This window comes from Protopterus annectens, chromosome 6.part1, assembly GCF_019279795.1.
Source record: "Protopterus annectens isolate FY-2018-M chromosome 6.part1, PAN1.0, whole genome shotgun sequence".
In the NCBI taxonomy this organism is placed as follows: domain Eukaryota; kingdom Metazoa; phylum Chordata; order Ceratodontiformes; family Protopteridae; genus Protopterus; species Protopterus annectens.
Window position 1 is genome coordinate 300825189 of NC_056738.1, and position 27105 is coordinate 300852293.

General features: G+C 41.4%; 1 protein-coding gene across 1 annotated transcript in view; it reads left to right on the top strand.

The window, feature by feature from the left end:
* Positions 1-26708, top strand: part of BARD1 (BRCA1 associated RING domain 1) — a 597047-nt gene extending 570339 nt beyond the window's left edge. The window contains exons 10-11 of the mRNA XM_044075721.1: positions 1021-1118; positions 23012-26708. Of these exons, the coding sequence (XP_043931656.1) occupies positions 1021-1118; positions 23012-23344 (431 nt within the window). The 3' untranslated portion in view covers positions 23345-26708. The remainder of the gene's footprint in view (positions 1-1020; positions 1119-23011) is intronic.
* Positions 26709-27105: the final 397 nt, after the last annotated feature.

The window sequence follows — 27105 nt, forward strand, 5'->3', positions numbered from 1 at the left end:
TGGTTGTGGTGTACCATGCATACCATTGAGTATTAAGGTGAAATCATGATTTGTATTACGTTGCGATTTTATGACGTTTGTATATATTTTCTTTGTGTTCCCGTTTGCGCACACATGCCCTGCGGTTGTACTTTGCGTTACTGTGGACATGATATTAAATGTTTTTTAGGTGTTGTGCATCTTTTCTTATGCCATTGGGTGTATATTTAGCCATTGGCATATGTTAACTTTGTAATACATGAGTCTGATCCGCTTTCATAGCTCCGATGTTCTGTTTAGAAAAATGAAAACCGTGTTTTTTGGTTTACATTTCTGTGGGCTTACGCTACGCCTGCACCACTTCATGAATCGCTATGTACCTTCATTTGCATGGAGCGGCACTGCGCATGGGGTGATTAGCATACCTAAGCCGAGGGCTGCACAGATCTGGCGTACGCTGGTAGTGCACGTGGAATTGGATCATACCTGAATCGCTCGGTGGCCATATTTGGCGTTATACCGCCTACGCTACGCCTGCGCCTGGCGCAAGCTTCATGAATCCCGGGGAAAGACTTCTCTGCTGCCAACACCTCTCTCCATTTTTCTCTGTTGCCTTATCCTTGTTCCTGGAAATTGCACTAATTGCCTTCTCTAGGAAGGATGAATGCCAAAGTAAAACAGTATGCTTAACTCATGATGACATCAGTGCACCTTTGAAAATAGACTTCTACAGAAGGTATGTTTCTCAGTCCACCCCTCTGAAGTGTTTTAACGTCCTTAATGCAAAGAGCCACAATGTCAGATCCAAATCTGAGTGGCTCTAATGATGGTGGATCTTGATCTTTCTTTGCATCGGCTTTCCTTGCTTCCTTCAGTAATTTTTAAGCCAGAGTCATTTATGGTAAGCATTACACTGAATGGCAGATAAATGGTATAGAACTTTGTGTTTATTTGTACATCTATATATTTTATACATAAGCCTTTCATTGTTGTTTTGCTTATCACAGATCTGGTATGACAGCCATATAACTTCTTTTCCAGGGGTAGAAGCTTGTCTGGGTTGTAAAGGACGTGCCATGGAAGAAGAATATGAGGTCACACCAGGTGTTCAACGTGGCAGACTTAACCAGGAGCAGTTGGTAATGCAGTTGTTCATTTTGTAGATGGCAGTTATGAGTGTTCCATTCAACCTTTTTCCAGCCATAACCTGCACCAGAGGCAACAATGAATTAGTGCAAATATGCACAAGTAAAAATGCATGAATAACTATATAGTGTGCTGTACTACTAGAAATACAAATATGTCATGGGTTTATGCCTTTTTTTACAGAAAGAAAATAATGATGTGGTTATTACTTTGCAAAAGATGATTTCTAGGTGTATGGTTAATAGGACTATGATTTAACGTCATTCTAGCACCATTCATAAAATCTGTGATATACTCCACCCTCCAGAGTTTGGCCAGTGACGACATGAGTTGAGTTCATTGAAGCATGTTATGGGTCAGTGGTCACTCTTCTGTATTCTCTGTGCTGGCAGTTATAGGGAAGATGTGTCACATGCCAGTGAAATAATCTGTACCTGTCAAACTTGCCCTGCAAATTTCACAGCTTTCTACTCCTGATGGACTGCCTCAGTTTCCTTCCTTTCTCACCTGGTCAGCTAAGTTATTAGAAAATGACTTGTGTTTAATCCTTTTAGGTGTTGTTACTTGACCCCTTTCCTGATCAGCAGTCTGAAATGCCCCAGAGTATTTTCTAAGGAACCTCCTCTTCATCCCTTCCAAATAGTGTTGTATCAGTTCACTCTTCCTAATATTGCTGTATCCAGTCACTGAACTTAACAGCATCACTACCTCAAAGGAGCAGTGGTTTTAGCCTCTGCTGTTGTAGAATTATACCAGAGTCCTGACACATAAAGGGTAAGAATATCTGCAGTGCGACAATGGAGCAAGGTAAATCTCTGAGCTTGATACCAGAACTTGTACGTTTGGAGTAATCAGCCAATATTTCTGTCTTCTCACCACAGCGATATTTGCGCTAACAAATGTGAAATCTGACCCATGAAATTTCCATAAACAAACTCCATCAGTTTAGCCAGTTTAGGTAACTCTAGGATCCATATTATATTGTGAGGATGCCTGCCTACCTCAACTCTGGCACCATTTTAATCTCCCTACCAGCAAGATTTTCAAATTTCTTATACACGCTAACATTTACCAGTTATCATGTCTGCAGAGGTTGACTAATGAAAGGCACACATCCTTGAAGTTTACCCACCATGCCAGTACTAATCTGAGACTGTCAGAATGTCTATCCTAATTCTGACTTCTAGACAGCTGTTTTAGCCGAAAAGTCTCTCCCCCCCCCCCCCCTAGTTCTTGTGTAGTAAGAAAGAGAAATACTTCTCAAGTTTGCTTCCTAAATTAGGGCAATCTGCAGCTTGTCTTTTCTCAACTGATCTATTATCATCTTTCGTTTCTGAACTGTCCCTAAACACTTGCCATTGTAGGTGAGAAGGTTAATGCTGCAGAACATTAGAGTTCCGCAGTCATGTAGTAGTAGAAAGCTGAACAGGAACAGACCACACAAGGGCAAGATACCACTCCCTACATCTGTCCTTTTCTCCCCACCCCCAACAAGGAACAGAAACAATAAGGGAAGCACCTTGGGGGTATAACTCACTTCATAAAAAAGACACTGTAGGTAATGGGCTTTAATTAACGCTGGCTTCTGTCACTCACAATTAAAATACAGGTAGTCGACATGTCTTGCAGTATGGCAGAGTACACTGAAGCTCAGCATGCTATGATAAGAAGTACATAATTTCACATACCTAACATTGCACAAATGTAGAGCACCAGTGACTGCGCTGTGCAGAGACATAACACTGGTGATGAAGAGCCATAGGTTATATGACTCTATCTGAAAATTTTAAAAATTCATTTGGTATCAGAATTTAAAAAAAAAATCCAAGTTTCCAAAGGCACTTGAAAAATTGGTTTCCAGCACAATATGCCTACATTTCTGATGTTTGCAACAGTTTGAGTTTACTATTACTGTATTTAGTCAAAGGTGTCAATTCATAGTGTCAGTGTTACACAGTTATCATAAGATCAAATCAATGACTTAACAAACCCAGTTATTCCCAGAACAGTCCTATAGCATTAGTCATACAGGACATAAGCTGTTATGTCAGCCAAGTCCCTGCCACGACTCTGCCCTCTCCTCCATTGAATCTCACATAATGAAACGTGACAAACATTCACAAAATAAATTAAGCTTGGTAGGAAAAAGACATTCCAGCAGCCGTTCCAGCAAATTCTTAATCTTTTCAGAACAAAATTTCAATAAATTCCCATTGTTTTTTCTGTAGACAAAAACTAAACAAGTAAATTTTCACTTATACTTGCAGCAGTACTTCATGTCCAAGCTGGAATAGTAACTCACTACCTCAGTACAAATTGTCTCTGCCTGTTCATTTGAGCATTTTAATAACTCTACATCTTGCATAGTGGACTGGGAGTGCAAACAGGTGTTTCTGTTAATGCAGAGCTTTTATGCACAAGTTTGCAGTAGACAACTGTGTTGGATGCTGTGGGGATGCATTCAGATGGTAGTGCTTTTGTTTAGTTCTGTAACAAATGCAAAAGACATATACAGCAGGTTGAGCTCATAACAAAATAGTACATCCTGACAGGACAGAACGTTCTGAAGTGACATGTAGTATGTTCGTCTGATTTATGTATTGGTAAAGGTGTTTCCACCAAGTGGCATGTTTTGCAACATTTAAAAACACATGCACATGAAAATGATCGCACACACAGTCTTGCAGACTGCAAAACATTACATATCAAATGTCTCCCTATTGAAGTCTTGACTCACACGGCGTCTCAAGAAACCCCCCAAAAAAGACTGAAAGCACAAGAAAAGAGTGACTATCAAATATTGCTGTTCTCCTTTAAACTCTCTCTTTTGCAGGGATGCAATGCTGTACCCCCATACTTGTATAAACCAACTCTGAGGTCATTATGCCTTGGAGAAGAGACAATATTCCGTGATTTGAGTCCCGAGAGTTTGAACAGTTATCTATCAGACTGTCAACCACAGGATACTGGATATCTAACCCAACTCAGCTCTTCTCTTTACATGATGCAAAACACCGCTAACATGCAAAGCTTCCAGAACATGACATTTATCTACAGTACTAGAAAGGAATGCAGAAAAATCACCTTGTTAGCATTCGGTTTAGACCAACTGTAATTCCATTTTACACTTGTACCGAGTACAGTGCTCCTCCCAGAGCAGTGTGCAACCACATATATAATATGGGTTTAGTTCAAATGAGCGAAAACTCACAGAATCGAATTACACATTGAGACTACTTTGCTGAATACCAAAATAGCAAAACCTGACAACATCAAACCTCAGATACACAAAAAGAACTATCTGGAAATCCCTAACCAATTCACCAATGAAAAATATTACCAAAACTAAACAAACGTTCCGGTGAACTAAATGTCTACATAACTCATCCTACACAGCAACCACAACATCCAATACTAACTTTTCCCATAATGCACAGTGACCTTAAAGGAATATGACTACACTAATTAAGGGATACAATACATTAACTGTATTACATTGTTTTTGCAGGGGGGGGGTCAAACCCAAATGCACCCCCATGTGTGGGTGGCTCCACCCTCCGCACCCCCCAAAAATTAAATATGCCAACTCTGAGATCTCTCTACCATGAAGAAAAGGGCATATTTACATGTAAGTTACTAGTGCAGTGACAAACTACATGTCAATAATCTCTTTGCTTATCTGAGGTTCGATATTGTCAGGTTTTGCTATTGTAGTCTTTCAACAAAGTAGTCTCTATGATGTGTAATTCGATCCTGTGGGCTTTCACTCATTTGAAGTAGTCCCATGTGGTGTGTATGTGTTATTTATATATATATATATATATATATATATATATATATATATATATATATATAAAATATGTCCAACATAACAGGGTCCGCTCGCAAATGCTATGCACAAGCACAGAAGTACGTGTTTGTGAGTGAGAGTGGGGTAACCTCTCTGAAACCTGTTCTACTAGCCAAGTAGTACAGGAGTGTTGCTGATCCTAGTAACAAAGCAGTATAAAAACAGATGTGTTAGTCTGTGGCGGAATACATTTGAAATATTGAATGGCCAGAGCACCAATCAGCATAACGATAACCACAAAAGGTCAAAACTTGAAATGCGGAGAAACTCTACATACATGCTATGCAGGGAGGAAAGCGCCCACCACACCCCCTGCTAATTATGTATACCAACTCTAAGATTGTATTACAGTGGGGAAAGGGAGAGAAACTGTTTCCGCTGTACCAAAATCATATTGAGTTGCTGTTTTCAACCTTTTGTGATTACTGATATGCTCTTCCAGCATCTTTAGTGTATCCCAACCTATGGCATCCGTTTGACAACTACTGTGGCATGCCTCTACATCTGTATCACAGTAAAGGTTGAGGTAACCTCCATACAACAACTAAGCAGAGTATTCATCACATTTACCCATAATTCGTAAATAATTCAACTGCAAGGCAACCAAGTGCCACAATGTAAACACTACACCCTGACTACATTAATAAAGATTATCCTAGGGTACAGATTCCATGTGCATGTCTACACTTACTGAAGTCAAGTAGTGGTTTCGCTCTAACCTGCTACTTCCAGTGCTGGAGCTCACCTGATCTGTTAAAGGTGAAGTTGATAAAGTAGTAATAAGTTTAAACTTTCGTCACAGACCCCTCAATCCCCATCTGTCAGTGGATGTTAGTGGCTATATCCTCCAAAGTATGTTCAATGAAATAGACGCCCTCTGTGTTCCCGACAGGAAAAAAACAGAGCAAGTATTATAGTATCTCACACTCTTCCTGTAGTGGTATCCGTAAACTACCAAGTAATCTGGACATACTCACCATTTCAGAGGTACCGCAGGTCATATCATTGGTGCTACTGGACCAGAGCAGAACAACATGTTAGTATGTTCAGAGAACTGTAGTATCACACAGCTGACCTAGCTAAGATTTATAACTGCACAAGCAATGGTTACGTCTAGGTATGGGAGGCTTTCAACGTGTTGTGACTGCATGTGTCACTGTATAGCTCTGTTGGGCATGCGCTTGGCTGTGTGTGCAGGTTTGCTTATATTTGTAACCATCTAGTATACTGATGGGTTCCCACCCTGCCTGGCAAAGAAATGTGTGTTAGCAGCTGTCCAGTACAGGTAACTGGCAAATGCTCCCCAACAGACTTTTAGGCTGTGGCAGCTGACAGACTGTAGCATGTTAATTTTATAACGAGCAACAATTATGTGCGCATCAAGGTGCTCCAATAGCACAGAATGACTTTACTGGGACTTAGCGGGGGTAGTCTGATCCTGTGTGGATAAGCATTGTCAATTGGGTGCGGCTGGTAGTTGTAACCACACATTGCAAGCCTACTAAGGCCATCTTCTGGATATGTACATCCAGACATCACAGGAGGTTATGGATAATGAAATCACAAGGCATGTGACAGGTGATGGTGGGTCCCTCTACCACAACCATTAATAGATACTGAAGAATTTCCTGTGTTAATGAGTTGCCATTTCTCCAACCGCTGAATACCTGGCCATGCCCCCCCCCCCCCCCCCCAGCCAGCAACATTGTGTTCCTGGTAGGTGCTACTTGTATACATATATATGCTGTCCTACATGTGTACCTCTGCAGATGTATGTTACTTAACATTAGTGACATGTCCAAAGTATTCAGTAGGATGGAATGCACCTGCAGCGCCATCCATTTATGCCAGGGGTACTCCCAACCGCATGGTGTATGTGTTATGCATAACACTGATGTCAATGACATGTTTTGCAGGGCCATTTTTGGTTGCACAGCAGAGAATGCAGCCCAATTGATGGGTTTTACAATAGTTTGTTGTGTTGCTGTGTGTGTATGCAGTGCATATGTTTCGCATACTTGTACATTCTTCTTCCCTATACAATATCATGAAAGGTGCAGGCAACACCCAAGCCTGACACTTGTACTAACCATGTAGATGCAGAAGCACGTGGGCAGACATACAATCCTACGTAGTGTCACCAGTAGGGACATCCAGTGATGGCACAACCTATACTCAGCACAAAGGATACTGTTGTTCCAGACACCACAGATGTAACACTTGGGCATTCTAGCCCACATTGGTTATAGTACACGGGCTGCATTAGACTGTGCATTCAGTGGTTCCAGTAGTGGTGGAATCCAGGAAGTGCAATAGCTGCATTTTTTCTCCAGTTTGACAAGGGCCTGACAAAGAGAGGTTAGAAATAAGTAGCAGTGGTTGAGTCAGTGGACGGCTACAGAGACAACTACAGGGACCAGAATGTCCATAGGATGAATATTGTACCATTACATATACATGTGCTGGTGCATTTCAGTGATCGTAAGTGGGCCACAGGGGTTTCATGCCAAACTCACTGGAGTCCTTCATGGTGTGTCACATATTCTAGCCACTATGACAATGTCAAAAGATGCAGTACCAGACATTTGGCAGCTATGGAGAGTATGATGTCTGACTTGGTTCATGTCATTATAGACAACATATTGGCTGTCATCTAAACATCAGAACAAGATAACCATAGTGGCTTATTCTTTTTGTGTGTTGGCACATGTTCAGTATGCCTGGCACAGATGTGGCTTGCATGCACATAACCTCATCATATAGTGTCTGCTAGTGTTGTTACAACTGTCCAGTCTGAGGAAGGTAGCCCTGCATTTTCAAATATGGATCTTAGCAGACCACATGGCAGTACTGCCTAATGACACACACAGATTCCACAACCTGATGTAAGTAGCGTTACCGTCCTCACCAATAAGTTCATCTGTCTCCCATTATGGTAAATCCAGGGTTCTACAAATGCATGTTTGTGCTGTTGTGCCCTGTTTTTGTGACCTGGTGAGTGTTATGCCTGCTGTGGTAAATTTATGAATATAAACAAAGGGGTTTAGGGCAACACATCAAACTTCACTTTCTTTGAAGTCTGTATTATTGAGTACATAATCTCAAAATACAGAATTAGTGAAGAAAGTGGGAAAACATAAATGTTTGATGGGAGGGCAACCTGTTGAATTTCCTTCTACTTTAGCCTATATTTTGAGATAATACAAGGTAAAGAAGTTGAAAAAAGCAAGCTCCCATACCCCCACTAACTTAAATATACCAACTATGAGATCACCGAATATCTGAAAAATGGAAATTCCCCCATTCATGACATTCTCTGATCTCACAAAAACGACCTCCTTCCCATTTGTAATTTCTGAAATACGTTTTGTGCATGACATTGACTCAAACAAAATGCAGTTGGAAATAATGGAGCTTTACAACCTACGTGGGCCTCAAAGTTGATGTCTGATGCCACACAATATTAGGACATGCATGTTTCAGTGTTGCCCCACTTAGTATAGTGTTGGCAGATGTACCAGTGTGGCTGTCATATTCTTCTACAGTATGGTGCCTTGCCCATATGCTGTTGCCTGTTGTGCGATTCTTATTTTGTTAAAACTGCATGTGATTTTTATCACCAGAAGTGGTGTTTAATACAACAACTTTATCAGGACATGCAGATCTCAGCATGCCTTGGGTTTTTGGTATTGTCGTGGCAGTGTGAATATCCTATTTCTTTGTGTACCTGTAGTATGCTACAGTAGATTTTGTACCCAGAATCACCTTATTGGTCATTGCCAGGCATATAGCAAGGGCCTGCCTCTCGTTCACCAGTGTTCCCTCCCATATCTTTTCATTGTCATCCTGTTCTTGCCATGGCTGGACCCGTTCACTTGGTGTAGGCCTCCTGTTCTCTTGATTAGAAAACTGATCATGCTTCGTTGTGTTGTGCAAGACTAAAAAGACTGTAATCATCTTCTTTTTGGGTGTGAGCACCCCTGGATGTGTCCCAGTTCCTAAATCAGGACTTCAACACCCCAAATACTTGCTCAGTCACATTTCTGCTTTGTTTGTATGCTGTGCTGTAGGAATACTGTACAGGCTAATGAGGATGGCAAATTAATCCTTGGCCACAGTTAACAGCAGTAACTGCTGTCTCTTATATAGCATAAAACTGACCTGTGGATCAGTGCTGCTGCTGATGTTCTTCGTGTTTCACTGTTGCAGTCATTGCATTTGGGTTATCTGCTTGCAGATAGCCCTCAGTCGGCCTGGTTTAACAGTCTTGGGTTCTGCATCGGTTGCTGTCTTTTCTTCCGTGACGTCAGGTTATCAGGGGTATAAAACATGCAGCCGATGTCATTACATCAGTCTTTCTTGCCATGTAGTGCCCGAAGCAGAAGCAGTTCACAAGTGCCGGTTGGCCGACTCCTGAAATTTTCTTTTTCGAGTTTCAGAATTGAAGTCTTCAACTAAAAGCTAAATACCCCTTTGGGGGAACTTTTTTCTTGCTCTAAACCGATGTCAGTAAAAGTAAATAATTGCATTTTTTGTGGAAAGCAAATACCTCATAAAGATTTTCATTTATACTGTATTCCTTGCCTAGGCCTTGACCACGGCGTACCTCACTGTTGGTTTTGTGCCTTATTTAAACCATGAACTATTCACCGTCGGTATATTTGAGCATCTAAATTTTTTGGTGCTCGGTTCAATTATCCTGATATGTCTTCGGTAAGCCATCCGACTACCGACATTCCGAAGAAATGCAAAGATAAAGCCAGAGAGGCCGCCCAGTTCACTGGTACTCAGTGAGGCGCTTTCGCAACCCCTGATGCCCGCTACTTCAGATTCACAGGCGTCTACTGAGACCCATTCGGAGTCCGGTATGCCGCAAGATGCTTCAGCTGTGGAACCTGTGGATGTCTCTACCTTGGATGGGTCCGGAGCCACTGTTCAGGCACCGGCTTCTGAGGGTGTATTCAGGCCTACTGATTTGCATATTAAACCGGCGCCATCTTCTTCAAGGCCTAAAACTCAAACCATGCCTAGAAAACTGACGCCCAGACCGCATGGTCAGGCCTCTATGCCTAAAGAACAAATGATAAGAATGACTGAAGACCTTATTACTTTAATCAGGGGAAGCCAACCTTCCCTCTCTGAGACCTAGGACTGAGTTTGCTTATGATACTTCTGACCAGGATTCTGAAATTTCTGTTTCCTCTGATGACTAAGATTTACCCTTATCTACCTATGAGGATTCTGATGCTGAGGACTCTATTCCGTCTGCTTCCCCCCCAGAGGATTTCTCTTTTGGTGAAACCTTGCATACTCTCAGGGAGCTTTTTTGTTGAGAAAGTCAGGATTTCTCTGATTCTAAAAAGAGGCTTAGAGATTTCTTACTTCTGCCCCAGCACAGGCCTTTAGCTATACCTCCTGTACTGGACATTGTTGATGATGCATTTTCAGAATCTAGCATGGCCCCTGACTCTACCTCCTGCTTCCAGAAATCCTGATAGATATTACAGGGTTCCTGACTCTCACAAGTTCCTTTTCAAAAATCCTACTGCGGATCTTGAAACCATTTCACAGGGACCCAAGGGCATTAAAGCTACTACGTCTAAAAATCCTACCCCCTATGATAGAGACTCCAGGGCGCTGGATAGATGGGGTAAGAAGGTATACACTTCTGCAACTTTGGCCATTAGGGCCTTGAATTGCCAGTTTCATATGTTAAAGTATCAGCTGCATATTATTGGATTGCTTAAACAGAAAATGATGTTGACTCCTGATTGTGCGGAAAATAAGGATTTACAGGATTTTTATGCATTCTGCTGAACAAGTTGGTAAACATACATTGCAATGTGGTTTTGATTCACTAGAGACATCTTGCAGGGCTGCGGTAACTGGGTCTGTACTTAGAAGGCATGCTTGGCTTAAGGATTAATCCTTGCCAGATTATGTTAAAGCGAAATTACTGGATGCTCCCTTAAATCAGGGCCACCTGTTTGGCAACAAGGCAGAAGTTCTTAAAAAGATGGAGGAAAAAGCTAAATCTATGCAAACTGTTGAAGATTTTTTACAAGTACAACCTCCAAGATTTAGTAGGCATTGGCCTTCTAAGAATTGGTCCTTTTCCTGCCTATTCCAGACCTTCTCAGTCCAAACCCACATCCAGCTGAGCACCCAGGCTTCAGTCCCAGGGGAAGCACAGGACTAAGCAGTGGACGGCCTCCACTTCCAAATTTGGGAGTAATCAAACCCCCCACTATGTTAAACTGTTTCAATGACTTTTTTTTAAAACTTCCAAGCACTTCTCAATTGACTGCCCTGTTGGGGGGAAAGATTGCACTTCATGCAAAGAACTGGGGAGTCATTACCCAGGACAAATGGGTTTTAAATATAGTGTCCCAAGGATACCGATTTCACTTCCACGTGTCACAAACTCCAAGCGGTTGGCAGGATCTACCTACAAAGCAGTGGGCAGAGGCCCAAAATCAAGTACTCTCTTTCTTAAGCATAGGGGCTATTCAGTTGGCACCAGAAGAGAAAAAGGGACAAGGTTTCTACTCGAGATTTTTCCTGGTACCCAGAAAAGACAATTCATGGCGGACCTGCCTACTCTAAACACCTTTTTGTTGAATCCAAAATTCAAGATGCTGACTCTTCACCAGTTGCTTCCTATGCTAAGCAAAGATGCCTGGTTGGCAACACTAAATTTAAAGGAAGCATACCTGCACATCCCAATCAGGGAGTATTGCAGAAGATACCTACGCTTCAAAGCAGGCTACACGCACTCTCAGTTCTCTGCACTGCCCTTTGGCTTATCTACTGCGCCCAGGGTATTCACAAAGTGCCTAGCTCCAGTCATTGCATTTTGCAGGCAAAGAAATATTCAAATATACCAATACCTGGATGATTGTCTAATTCAGGCAGAAAGCCAGGACATACTTTTGTATCATCTGGCTTTTGTACAGAGGGTGCTAACTTGTCTGGGGTACACCATAAACGAAAAGAAATCACACCTGATACCCTGTCAACAAATTATATTCCTGGGTGCAAGCTTGAATACAACTTCCCAGATGGCTTTTCTCACGCCAGAGAAACAAATTCACTTGACAACCTACTTCAAGCAAGTGGTCACAAAAACCCTGCTATCTGCAAGGCAAATACTACAAGCTTTGGGGTTCATGGTCTCCTGCATTCTTCTAATTCCATATGCAAGACTGCATATGAGGAAACTACAGTGGTATCTAAAAAGCCTATGGTGTCAACATTCTCGGGATCTATAAGCAATGATTCCTATCATTCCTTGTCTACGCCTAGAATTCCTTTGGTGGGCAGAGGCCTGCCACCAAAACAAGGGAGTACCATACACACTACCCCCTGCCGCCCAAACCCTAACAACAGACACATCAGACTATGCATCGGGGGGGCGCACCTGGCAGGGAAGTGCATTCAGGGCAAATGGAACCCAATTCAAATGCCCCTTCACATCAATCATAAAGAAATGTTAGCTGTATAGAATGCTCTGACAGCCTTCAAGGACCACATTCTTCCAGGACAATTAATGGTAAAGACGGACAACACCACTGTTATGTACTACATAGACAAGCGGGGGGGGGGGTGCACATTCTTACCCCCACTGCAGACTAGCCATGGCATTGTGGAACACAGCCTTGAGCTACCAAGTACATCTACAAGCTCAATTCCTGCCAGGAAAACTAAATACACTGGCAGATGGACTAAGCAGAACCCTCATGGACCCACACAAGTGGAAACTGGAACCAAGGATTTTCAACATGTTGACAAGCAAATGGGGAGCCCAGATATAGACCTGTTTGCCTCCCACCAGAACTATCAATTGGAAAAATTTTGTGCAAGGACTCCCCACAGACAAGCATGGAAGGTGGATGCTTGTCCTTCATCTGGAAAAACCTATCAGTTTATGCCTTTCTCCCTTTGCCTCTGCTCTCCAAAGTACTACTAAAGATCAAACAAGACAAACCAAGGATGATTTTGATTGCACCAGCTTGGCCACACCAACACTGGTACCCCCTCCTGCGCAGTGTCACTGTTGGCCCCATGGCACCTGCCTCAGACTCCTACCCTGCTGTCTCAGCAGGAGAACCAGATTCTGCACCCTCCGCTTCAAACATGGAACCTAGCAGCCTGGCTAATTACCTAAGCTTTCCTTTACCATCCCTCAGTAAACGTGATGGATGTCATTTTAGAGGCAAGGAGGCCTAGTACTAGAAAATCTTTGCTGAAAAATGGAAAAGATTCTGTGACTGGAACCAGTCTCAAGGGATGAGCACAGTAGTGCCCAATTTACCTCAGATTTTACAATACTTAACTGAGATGCTTCACAAGGGCCTGTCTTTTTCCTCAGTAAAAATTCACGCCTCAGTCATTTCAGCTCATTATAACACAGAACCTCCCCTCTTCTCTCTTCCACTGCCCAAGCAGTTCCTCAGAGGGGCCAAAAATTTAAGACCACCCAGGAGAGCTCCAACTCCAAACTGGGACCTTAACTTTGTATTGGAGAAACTCACCCTTCCTCCTTTCGAGCCAGCTGCTACTGCAGATTTAAAATTCCTTTCTTGGAAAACAGCTTCCCTTTTAGCAATCACTTCAGCAAGAAGGGTATCTGAATTACAGGCCCTTATGGCAATGAAGCCTTTCATCATCTTTCATGTGGACAGGGTGTCCCTCAGGACCAATCCCTCTTTCATGCCAAAGGTGGTATCCAGTGTGGCCTTTAATCAGTCCATTCATTTTCCTACCTTCCATTCATTTTCCTACCTTCTTTCCTAATCCACAGAACAAAGGGAAATGGATACTGCACTCTTTAGATGTGCACAGATAACTTAGATTCTACTTACAGGTCTAAACCTCAAAGGAAATCTGAACAACTGCTGGTGGCATTTGCTGCAGGGACAGAGGGGAAGGCTATTTCAAAGCGAACTATCTCCAAATGGCTAGGCCATTGCATTCACTTCTGCTATAAGCACCATGGAAAACCTGTCCAACAGGGGATCAGATCCCACACAACCAGGGCTTGTATCTACCTCTACAGCCTTTCTCAGAGGCGTACCTACCAGGGACATCCTAGAGGCTGCTACCTGGATTTCTGTACATACTTTCACCAAGCATTACCATTTGCCAATTATTTCTAAATCCAGAGCTGGCTTTGCCACTGCAGTTTTGCAGGGCCTTATAGCTGGTCTTAATGCTATCTAAATTCCTCCTCAATGTAATGACTGCAACAGTGAAACACGAAGAACATAGTACAGTTGTGTACACTTACCATAAATGTAGATGTTCGAGTGTATTCACTGTTGCAGTCCTGGTTACCCTCCCTCCAGCCCCCTGACTTTGTTTGGCTATATACCTCTTCTCTCCTTTTCAATGCTTAAAAGCTTTTTGGTGTATTTGCTTTTTTGTTTGAGGTATAACCTTGTATATTTACAGATTTAATTGCTTCCCATTAGGGGGGCACCTAACATCTGGGGCAAGAAAAACTGATGTAATGACGTCGGCTGCATGTTTTATACCCCTGACGACCTGACGTCACAGAAGAAGAGACAGCAACCGACGCAAGACCCAAGACTTTGTTAATCAGGCCGACTGAGGTCTACCTGCAAGCAGATAACCCAAATGTAATGACTGCAACAGTGAATACACTCTAACATCTACATTTATGGTAAGTGTACACAACTCTACTTTCTTCTTTGTCCTCTGCACACATGCATTTGTGAAGGGTTTGCACTTGCCTATCTGGTATCCCTCAGAGGTATGTGTATTAAGGCCATCATGCAAGCAAAAGGGAATTCTATTGTGTTTTGGAATACGTCTTTAGTGTGTCTAGAAGTGTAGATGAACTGTACTGTATCTCTCCTAATTATGTACAGTTAATTTATTTGCTATCTGACTCATATGTATTGCAAACAACTATAGCCAGGATGCAGAAAGTATTATCCAAAACTATTTATTCTTTTCTTGACTGGTTAAATTTGATCTGTGCATACCTTCTTCAGTCACAACCCAGGTCACAGAGGCACATAATCCTGTCATTCCTCTTTACAACTGTACTCCTGTAAACGCATGTTTCCATTTGTGACATGCTACCAAGGAGCATCCAGCTCCTGTGGACTTCTGTAACTTTCCTACTTGAAATTAAAGTGAGGCAGAAGTTTCCCTTGTGCTGTCTGTAGCTATGAAATGCTGCCAAGACGTAGAGTACAAGTCTGATTTCTATAGCTGCATCCATGCTGACTTCCTAAGATGCACAATAGTCCACTCTGTTTAGTTGCTGTTGCTTTCTGAGCATGGCCTCTCATCATACCACAGTATAAAGGCCTGAAAAATTGCTGATCTACTAAGCCCTTTAGTAAGTAAAGATCATCAAACTGCTTCTCAACAGTTTAAGGAGAAGAGGCAAAATCTGAGATTGAGATCATATGAAGCCTGGAATATGAGGGTCAGATTTAAATGATGTCCCACAAAATCTGATACTGAGATCATATGAAGCCTGGAATATGAGGATCAGATTTAAATGATGTCCCAAACGCCAAGATTTCAGACTGGACAGGTTTTGTAGAAAATTTGTTATGAAATGTATTGGTGAAGTAACTGCCAATAATGCAGCCAGATGTTAATTATGAAGAAATGTAGGTATACAGTGAATGACTGAATTTTTGATGTGTGATGAGTACTTTGCCGTCGTACTTTGTCAACCTGGTAGAAGGTTATCAGTGGCTGGGTGACATGAGCATGATTACTCTGAGGTCATTGTAAAAAATTACCTACAATTTATGAAATCAATAAAAAGAGTATAAGCAAAGAAAATTCAAATGCAGATTAACGTTCTGCTACTTTGAAAGTATTTGGGGTTGATTGTTTGACCATTTTTGAAAATTAGAAGGTATTAGCAATGACAAAAGGTATTGGTATTGAGATTAATGAAGTTCTAAGTCAAACAAGAGGAGGTGGGGATGGTTAGACTTGGAGACCAGCATATTGCTGCTGAAATGGAGGATGAGTGGGAGGGGAATATGGATTCAGTGGAGGAAAAGATGACTGTGTATATGTGCAATTCCAGGAACAAGATGGCTTGTAAGACGTGCTGATTGTACTTGAATGCATGGACTGTGTAATAGGGTTATTTTAGCAAAGTGCCCACATTTCCCAGAATATACAAAATAAAACCATGCTCGACTGTGTAATAGGGTTATTTTAGCAAAGTGCCCACATTTCCCAGAATATACAAAATAAAACCATGCTCGGTCACAGGTAGGCTAGGTAAAAACTTTAATAAAACCAAAACAACTGGTAAGCGCTTTCAAGGTACAACCGCTCTTCATCAGCCAACTACACAATACAAAATGTTCACATTTAAAATAAATCGTATCCAATCGGGAAACAGCTAGCACATTCAATTGTTAAAAACACTAATAGCACTCGAGTGTTTAAAAGGAAGGGTATACAGAAATGGTATATAGCCTCATTAATACCAGGTGCTCTATCAGCCTGAAAATATAGAATCCACTTCTGTTATCAGCCTGAAAATATAGAATCCACTTCTGTTCCCATGCTTCTGTTCGTATCTTAATGTTACCTCCCTTTCATCTACATCTATTAATTCTAAAACAAAAAATGTAAAACTATGCTGTATTCCTAAAGCAGTAATATGTTTCACTAGGGCATTTGTTCAGTACCATTCCTGGTGTCTCTAATATGTTTCTGTATGCGTTCTCTAAGTGACCTATTAGTTTTTCCAATATAATAAACACCAGGTAGAGTGCAAAAACTGTAATAGACCAACTTTGTGGATGAACAATCTGCATAGAAGCAGAAATCTATCGAATAGTGTAATGATGGATGCCAGAATATTCCTCCAGGGTTATATTAAAAAGAGTTAAGTTATATAGGTGTCTGGTAAGCAATTACTACTATTTAAGTAAATGCCTGCATTAAAAAAGGCCTGAGATAACAGCTATTGGGACTGTTTAGATAATTATCGGATGAGTTTGCCAATCTATAACTATATGATTGAATAACTATGATATAACTATGATATTTATTGAAGCTTGAGTATTACAGAATATGAAGTATCAGACATATTAACGGGTTAGCACCAGGTCTGGATTTGAGAATCCTGATAAGTGTGGTGGGAAAATGACTTGGCAGTAAGGGGTACTGATTGCTAGCTATGTAGGGATAATGTTGGTTGAAGAGGAACAAAAAAGTGTGATTTGAGGAGGCTTATAAGTTCTGTGTTTGGTTGTGAGGTAATTGTGGGAGTTGCCAGCAGGGCTTGTATTACTTGTGAAGGGTGGCATGGGTGGGATTGGGGGAAGGGTAGGAGAGCAAAGTGAGCCTGGGTAGGTTTCTTCTACCTAGAAAATATGGATGCAAAAATGTCACTATCCTGAAACAGTTTGTGGTCCATTAAGTCGCTGTACTAACTTGGGCTTATTTTGAGATGTTCATAGGTAGGTACTAGGCTATCTGCCCAGGGGCCTAAGTAAGCCTAGCCAACAAGGTTCCTTGGCTTACGCCACCCAAGAAAGTTATTTTCCTGTGCCCCTGTTGAGCAGAGCCACAGAAGAGATCCCAGGGGTGTATTTCCTATTTCCCATCCACTTATCAAGATTTTTCTTGGAGTGCTAATGAGGAACTTTGCTTGACATATATGGGTAGCTTGTTCCAGAGTATGGGAAGTCTCTGGGACAGGAATCTATCCCTCCAGCATGTCCTGTTTATATTGGTGACAAGGTTTAGGTCCCTAGAGCGTGTAGCTCAGAGGGATTGGGATTTCTTTAGGTGTAGCATGTCCAACAGCTCTGGATTTGATATAGCTTTGTATGTTAGGCAGAGATCGCCTTGGAACAGGTGATATGCTACAGAGTAAAGCTGGAGTTTTTTGAGATGGTCAGTGTAGGTCATCTGTTTGAGGCCAGTAATCCCCTTTGTGAGGTTCTTCTGTGGCCTTTCCAGCTGCTGCAGATGTCTTGTGAGGTACATTCCAAAAGGGACGTTGTCCTTTATAATAGGTCTAATGAGTGTCAAGTAGAGGGGAACAGTGACCTCTTTTTTCCTAGATGAGAACCCTTTTGTGATGAGGTATGCCACGCAGAAAGATTTCCTGACTACTGTGGCGATATAATTATCAAAGGAGAGACTACTGTCCACCTGGGTTCCCAAGTCTCTTATCACACATTCAGCGTTAAGTAGACTGCCACCTATGTGGTAGTTCATGGGTGCAGAGTTTTTCTAAAGGGGATGACAGTGCACTTTTTGTCACTGAGCTTGAGGCCTTGGCTCTGACACCAGGTATCTGTCTCAGTGATGCCCTTCTGTAGGATGTCCACATCATTTGGGGACTCAACTATGGCTCCTAGTTTGCAGTCATCTGGGAACTTTGTTAGCCAAAGGCCTTCTGTGTTGGCCTGTACTTCAGAGAAGTAGATACCAAACAGGAGAGGTCCCAGGACTGAACCCTGTGATACTCTACTTGTCACTGGTTTGAAGTCACACTTGGAGTCTGCAACTTTTACAGTGACGTAGGGATTTATACTTAGTTTAGTGAGTTTAGCTATAATTTCAGAATGGGGGATGGTGTCGAAAGCCTTGGCGAGGTCAAGATAGGTTGTGTAAACCACTTTACCCTTGTCTACAGCTTTGGTGACTGCCTCAAAGAAGTCGATCAGGTTCAGGAGGCATGATCTGCCTTTCACAAACCCGAACTGGGTGGGGTCCAGAGTTTGGAGGTTACCAATGTCTTTGTTTATGAGTTCCCTGATGATACGTTCCATGGCCTTATAAACCAGGATCGTCGGGCTAATAGGGCAATAGTTCCCGGGATCAGTGGTGGCTACCCCTTTGTGGAATGGGTATAACTGTTGCTGTGCTCCATTCAGTGGGCACAAAGCCTGATATGAGACTATGATTGAGCATGGTGCTTAGGTGGGGACCCAGTTCGTTCTGAAGTTTGTGTAAAACACAGCCTGGGATGTTGTCCGGTCCCATGGATGCTGTATTTTTTGGCTTTAGAGAGTGCAGCTTTTACCTGCATAGTTGTGATTACAGGGACTCTGCATTCTTCCTGTATAGATATGGGCCCTTTAGTCGGTGAGAGGTGGGTAAAGTTAGCACTGAACCTATCTGCCAGGACGTTGGCAATATCATTTGGTTCTGTACTTTTCATGCTGTTGTGCTGTAACTCAGAGCAGATCTGAGTGTTGCCATTGAGATTCTTGACATAGCTATAGAATTCTTTGTGGTTGTCCCTAGAATCAGTGGCAATTTTGTTTTCGTAGCTAGCTTTGGAGGATCTTATAAAGGATCTCGGCTTCTTACTGAGGCTGTCCAGGGAACTCCTCCACTCATGGGATTTTACTCTCTTTTGCAACAGTTTCTTTCTTCTGTTGTAGAGTTTGTTTATGGCAGGGGACCACCAGATTGGCTTCCTTTTTTGGAGGATAGCATCTTGGTTGTATTTGGGATAGCATGATCCATGCACTCGTGTAAGTGCTTATAGAGTGCATCTGTGTAGGATTCAGCAGTTGTAACTGTATTGTCTATCTGCATGGGTGTCATGAAGTTCGCCACTTCTGTCTTAAGAAGCATGAAGTTGGCTTTGGAGAAATTTTTTACCGTAATTTCCTTAATGGGGGGTGGATATCTAAGGTGATTAGCTTATGGTCGGATCTGACCAACAATTAGCTGACTTCAGGTGTGGAACATCGGTCACTCATGTTGGTAATGACTAGGTCTAGGATACTGCTGCCCCTGGTGGGGGTGTGGATAAGTTGATGCAGGGCATTGGAATTTATGAATTCCAGAAAGCTTTGAGCAAAGGAGTTGGTACATGAGTAGTTTTCCCTGTTAATGGTGGGGTAGTTGAAATCACCCATTATTAGGGTGTTTGATTGAACCCTAATATTTTGGGGCATGGTGGGGGATCTATAGCAAGCTACAATTTGGATTGAAGTTTTGCCCAGAGTTAGTTGCACTTGGATAACCTTGGATGCATTATGCTGAGCAACTAGCCTGGAGGTGTGGATATCCTTAATGAATATGGACACACCTCTGCCTTTGGTGTTCCAGTCCAGGTTAGGTGGCCAAAAAAGTGTGGTATGAGTTATAGCCTGGTAATGCAGGAGTGCTGCCTGGAGCCTTGAACCAGGTCTCAGTCACTGCACAGATATCGATGCTTTTCATTTTAAGGAGTCCCTCGGGTGAGTGCATTTTGAGATGTAGACTTCTAGTATTGAGTAGCATTATCCTCAGTTTTTGCTTGCCTGTTCCTGTTACAGTGGTGAATTTGTCATTTGAACCTTGCCTAAAAAGGCACTGTAGGGGCAGCAAGAGCCTTAGCCAGTATCCAGAATCCCAGGGGTGACGGGTGCAGTCCATCTCTGGCAAAGCATCGTGGTCTGTCGACCATGTTGTCCCAGGCAGACAGATACTGGATCCCCTTAGAATGACACCAAAGCTTAGCCAATTGTTGAAGTCAATCATTTTATCCTTGTACTGCGGTATCATTCTGGGTGATGGCAGGATGCTACTCAGGGCTAGGGTCATACCTGCCTGGGCTACAAGATCAGAGAGCTCTTCCATGTCTCTTTTCATGTAGTCTAGGGAGGTACATCTTGGGTCATTCACACCAACATGGACAATGGCAGAGTCATATTTGTACTTGTTGTGGAGTGACCTGAGTGCGTGGGTTATGTGGCGGATCCTGGCAACAGACAGGCAGCTTGACAGTAACCTTCTCCTTGTTTAGCCTGGTGAGTGGGACAAAGAGGAAGGTTGAGTGCTGTAGTAATTTGTAGCTTATTTAGTGCTAACAACAAGTTCTGAACAAGTGCTGAAAACGAATAAGCAAATTCAAGTGCTAAAACTAAGAATCTGTACCTTTATCTTTTAATAAGATAAGCTAGAATGCATCCCTCTAACACAGAAAGGCTTAGGGGGGCTCGGAAGTTGACAAACAGTCCTTGATACACCAAATCTGTATCTGGACTAGACTAGTTACAGGAAAGGTGGGAAATGGGCGCTTTTAAACCAGAAAGTTTAAAGAGATGGAAAAACTGCCCAAGTGGCCAATAAACTACAATTTCTGGGCCAGAAACCACTCTTGTGGTAGATAGGCTACCTAGTGCTTACCACTCCCTCTGATAAGCTAGAAGGCTTCACTCCAACACAGAAAGGCTTTGGGGGCTCAGAAGCTTACAAACAGTCCTGGTTACAGCAAATCTGTATCTGGACTAGACTAGCTACAGGAAAGGCAGGCAGGAAACGAGCTTAGAATTTTTTTTTTTTGGAAAGGGAGAAAGGAGAAACAGAAGATAATTCAAAATTAAGGACGTAAGTGGCTTGCCCTTCACAAATGTTCTCTCTGTATTAGGTAGAATGAGCTAGTGACACTAGACTGGAATAGAGCTGGGAAAGAGCTGAATAGATGGTACTGGTAGGAGTGCCTGAAGTCAAAATATGATCTCACTGTACTCGGTTGAGTGAGCTAATGAGATAGACCCAGGAGGAGCGTTCAACACAAATTTACAGGAGGGACAGGCAATTCCAAAGCCACCAAGATAACAGGGAGGGCGGGCGGGAATCTAACTGCAGAGACAGAGAGAGACCACAGTATTCTATGTAATAATTAAATAGAAAAATAAATAACTACAGAGAGACACAGACACAATATTCAATGAAACTATTAAATAGACAGAAAAATGAAATGCAGTACAATCTTTAACACTGCAAGTTTGTACTTAACTCAGCTAGTAATGCAGTTGATTGTATGTAGCAGAAACCAAACAATTCCGGTATTGAGCAGTAATAAATTCAAAGATATGTGACACTTATAAATACAGAGAAAAGAGTTTAACACTGAATATCAATGAAGTGAAACACAATACTAATGTAGGTGATAACTTAGATTCGGCTGAAAGTAGAAGCTATTAGTTCATTATTTATCTGTGAATTTTCAGGGCATAAAAAAGAAGAAGAAAACCCTGAACAGACTTTACAGAAAAGATGAATATTCACTAATGCAGTAACTGAAAAGAACAATTTAGAAAGTGCAGGCTGCCAGGTACAGCAGGGTGTAGATCATTAATTACAGAGGGGAGTGAGGGAAACAAGCTGGGGGGGGGGGGGGGTAGTGGAGGCCATTTTTGGTTTTAGTGCTGTAAAAAGAGCCAACAGCAGATCACTAAGCACAGGTAAAGAAGTGAAAATACATTAAACTTTTATCAGTAACATTTTGAACAGAGCGTGACTAGAATGACTGCTGTTCTGAACACATCTCAGACTCATTATGTTGTAAACCACTCTGCGGCCTAAACATTTTTCCTTGATTATCTTGTTTTGAGAATGTTAATTGAGATGTATTACATGATCTTCATTCTCACCCTATTTAAAATTATTTTTTTCTTTTTTTGCACTATATAGTCACATACCAGCTTGTTGGTTTCCCCACTACATTTCACTTTGTTGCATGCTGATGGTTCTGTCCCATCTGATGTGTCTTTAAGTTGGTCTTTAAATGAGATTGGCTTTATGCTGGTACATTTCAGCTATTCTCTGTGCTATCTTCTTGTGATTCTCACCATACTTTCACGTGAAAAACATTTAGTAAAGATATGTAAACTTGTATAAAATGACAGACTTCAGGAATGTGAAACAATGAGTAAAAAGGTCACACAGAAAGAACAATTGTTTAAAAAAACAAATGAAAAATAAGGAATCTGGAAATAATGCTTAAGTGCTCAATGTTTAAACCGATGGTATTGTAAGACTAAGTACTTGTAAAGGTGCATTATCTCTGCGTACACCATATGCATTCCTTAAACTGTAAGTGTGATGGGCATACTTACTTGTCTGATGAATTTACCATTATCTTTGATAGAGAATTGCTTTAAGCTTGTAAAAAAGGAAACAGCATGTAGTAAACCAGTGTGGCAGCATCTTTTTTTTTTTTTTTTCTTCTGAATCACATTTCTTGAGTCAAAACAACTAACTATTTATTTATTTTATTTTTAGCTGCCAAAGTTATTTGATGGCTGTTACTTTTTCTTCATGGGATCCTTCAAGAAGCACTCAAAAGATGACCTTGTTCAGCTTATTAAAGCTGGTGGTGGACAGATTTTGCACCGGCAGCCAAAACCAGAAAGTGACGTGACTCAAACAATAAACACAGTAGCATATCATGCAGATCCAGACTCTGACCAAAGCTACTGTACACAGTACATCATCTATGACAAATTGTCCAATTATGCCCCAGAAAAAGTGCGTCAGGGCAAGGTCTGGACTGCACCCTCAAGTTGGATTATTGACTGTGTGACATCATTTCAGTTGCTTCCTGTTCACCGCTAAATGGCATGAAAGAAAGTGGTCACAGTAGCATGTACTCCACCCTGTTCTCATTAAGTGATTAGCGAAAATATTTGCCATCATGTCTAAAGCTGTTGTGCTATAAACACACAAGATTTTACAAAAAAGAGATATTACCATGTTTGATGCTGGGTGAGTTGCTAAATACACCATTGATGGCTGAAATGTGAACCTGCTGATGCACAGCGTCTACATTCAGATCTTTTTTTTCCCAGAATGTGAATCAAAATGGTCATATTTTCTATGGCATTGTGCAGATTTTTATTATTTGTACATTACTTATATGCATTATTTAGCTAATGGTTGCACACAAGACCTGCAGATTGGGTATATCAGAATTTCCTGTTTAATTGCTGAATCGTAGGAGTCTTAGCTTAGTCATCTAATCAGCATCTTTTCTGTGCAGGATGGCCCTGGCTGAGGTGGTTATTCTTCCTTATGGAGAGGCTCAAGACAGTCCATCTTGGATGCCCCCTGGATTTCTCCCTCATCCTCCCTATGCAGAGAGAGAAAGAGGGGTGAAATGGGATTAGCACTGGACTAAAGGAGCACCGGTCACTTAGCCATTCATGTCCTGGTACTAATGACCATGCCTGTGGACAGCATGCTGTGACTCCAGTCCTCTCTTGCAGCTGACATTGTGGGAGTTTTGTCTGATTAGGTTCTTGTCGAAGTAGGACACCACAGAAAGTGGCTTGTTTGCCACATAGGAAAGTGTGGTCCCACTCCCTTTTATTCTGAACAACAGGACAGGAGAGAGCGGCAGATACATTCCCTGTCATGTTTAGGAAGATTCATGTATGCCTTCATTCTTTAATGATTCTATGGCTAATTGAAAAATCCATAGAAAATAAGAGCCATGTACTCATCAATCTTTGGTGACCCAAGGAGTATTAAAATTTCATGTTCCAGTTAACTCCTTTTTTGCAGGCCATGAATGTCCTTTACAGTTGTGGATACAAGGTTAACCTCAGAGTGTGGTTGTGGCTCTAATATACTGATCCTGCAAGATCCCCCATCTGTAGTATCAAAGGTAGTTGAAGTCACCCTCCCCATTGGAAAATATTTTTCCAAGTTTTTTCCATATGCTGTATGGAAAGATTTTGTGCTGCTTCAGTCATTCAGTATGCAAACGCTACTGACTTTTCAGGAAGTTGTATGATCTGTGCCTTGGCTGTTTTGTGGTCAGAGTGCATGTGAAAGTTATTTCTGCAAACATGAAGTTGAGAAAGACAAGACTGGTAGGCCAACATCAGCTGATCTGGTATCCTGCAAAAAGAGTTCCATGTTTTTCTCCACTTAAGAACCTCTAGCTCAGTTTCATAACTGACAGGTTTACCCATTCACTTTTCAATCTTGTTGGTTTTATAACTGTGTCGGTTGTATTTAGAAATATATTTTTGTAGGTTTTATAACTGTATAGGTTGTTTAGAAACGTGTTTCTGGTAGCCATCACTTGTGCTCACAACATCTGAGAACTTCATACCCTTATTTGGAGGGAACCATATTTGGTGTGTACAAGTATTGGATGTCCCTTTAAACTAATCTATGTTTCTTGTCAAAAGTGTTGTCAGAATTGCATTTTAAACCTTATTTGAGTGCAGAAACTAAAAAGTGTGTGTGTGTGGGGGGGGGGGGGAGGGGGGGGCTTCACACCCAATGTATGCAGTGACAATTTATGCTCTGCTTGTGATTAGGAAGACTGCTTTATACCCCTTTGCTCGATGGAGGAAAGAGAAGGCAATTGCCAAGCAATTCTTCTCTTAAGTGGATTGCTAGCAGTATTTTGTTTGGACTGGGTAGCTAACCTTCCATCAGAAAATGCTACTGCTGTTACACTCAACCAAGTGGCATGGCAGCTTCCATTGCTGGTTTTTCACGACTGTGTCCATTGCAAATAACCAGTTCAGTTATCAGTTCACACATTCACAAAGTTCTGATTTATGGAGTGAGACTCCAGGAATTATCTTCCTTTAGTTTCTTGACACAGCAGATTTGCTTTCTGAACCTTTCACTTTTGTCCTCTTTCCAGCGTATTCCTTGTAGGGGGCTTTAATACTGCTTATCTATTAATCTATGAAGGGATACTCCTGCCAGCCCCTTTGTGCCTGTGGGTTCTCCCTTCATCCATCCATTGCTGCAAAGTTCCTTGTAAATTAGGCGAGTATATATTTGGGTACTAGTTGGAATTCTTTACTTTGCAATTATTTATCTTACGGCTTTGAAATATTTATGAATGTTGGAGAAAATATATATACTGAGTTACAAGTTGGAGTAGCTCTGAATATTCCCTGTGTTTTTAGGTATAGCAGCCTCCAAGTTAATATGTATAGTTAGTAGGGAAGAGATAAAAAGGGCATTCCCCCCAAAAAAAAATTGTGGGATGTGCAGGGGAATTCCCCTGCAAAAACACAGTAGTAATGGTTTATAAGTTTCATTATCTCCCAATTTGGAGATCAGATTTATTTTTTACCAGTGTTGGGCTTGCATTTGTAAACATAAGTATAGCTATGCATTGGTTTGTCCTTCTATATTTTAGGTTTCGTTCATTGTTTGTCTTGATTTACATGAACTTGCTTGTTTATCTTCTAGGTGAATGTCTGGTCTTAGGGCCGGTAAACTTTCCTGTTGTGTCTGATGTCATGACATACATTGGCTGAATGAACATGGGCACTCGCATCCCCAAATATGGCAGCTTCACAAAATAAAAACCATATTGTGATGGGAAAAGACTCTCCCCATCATGAATCCACAAAAGAGGGTCCCGTCACAGATCAACTGATACTGTAAAATGTAGCTGTTGGAGCCAAGCCTTTGTGAACCTCATGTATCTTGTTTTGACATATTTATGCTGGTCTTCCCTTAAACAATTTCCTGCCTGATTAACAATACATTTTAGCAGACGCTGCTGTTTTTTTTTCTTCCTCATATTAAAATGTTCAATTCTATATGTAGGGAGATGAACCTGTTGTGCTTTTTACTGGTTCTTGTATCATTAAAAGTATTAGGGCAGTAGTTTTATTTTTTCATCTCAATATATCATGGCAACATAAGCATAGTTTTCAAAATGAAATAGATTTTCATGCTGTTTATCACCTCAACTGCTTTAATATTGCTAGACTAAATATGCAATGAAAGAATTACAAGCAATTGATGGCAGACAGTCCTTAGAGCATATTTGTTAATTACTGTACCCATCTGGGATGGGGCAACAGCATACGTATGAAAAGATAGCACTTATTTTTTCCATCACTCATATTTGCTGAATAAATCAAAATTAGCTTAGCCATTTCAATGTATTTTATATGTCAGAATTTCTTTATTTTAATTGTTGTAAATTCAGGAATAAAATTATATTTTACTAACATTGTTTCTGGTGCATGCTGTTTGCTTTTTTGTTTTGTATCGCAGCATTGCAAAACTTACAAATGAAACTAGAGCTTCCATTATAAGGTACAGAGAGACTGGAACTAGAATTTGTTTCCTGTGTAATCTGCTAAGAAATGAACCAGAAATCAGTTGCTTTAGGGCAGGGCAGTCTATTTCACTTGCGTTTTCCATCATTGTTAATAAAAAGTTACGTTTCATCACAGAGGTCTAAGATGGTAACACAAGGCAAATGTTTGCTGTTGCCAGTGAACATTCAGTAGTAATAGCTGTCCTCAGTATCTTTGCAATAAGGAGAGATACTGATGCTGCTCTACCAAATATGCGAGAGAGCAACTGTCAGTAGCTCCAGGTCT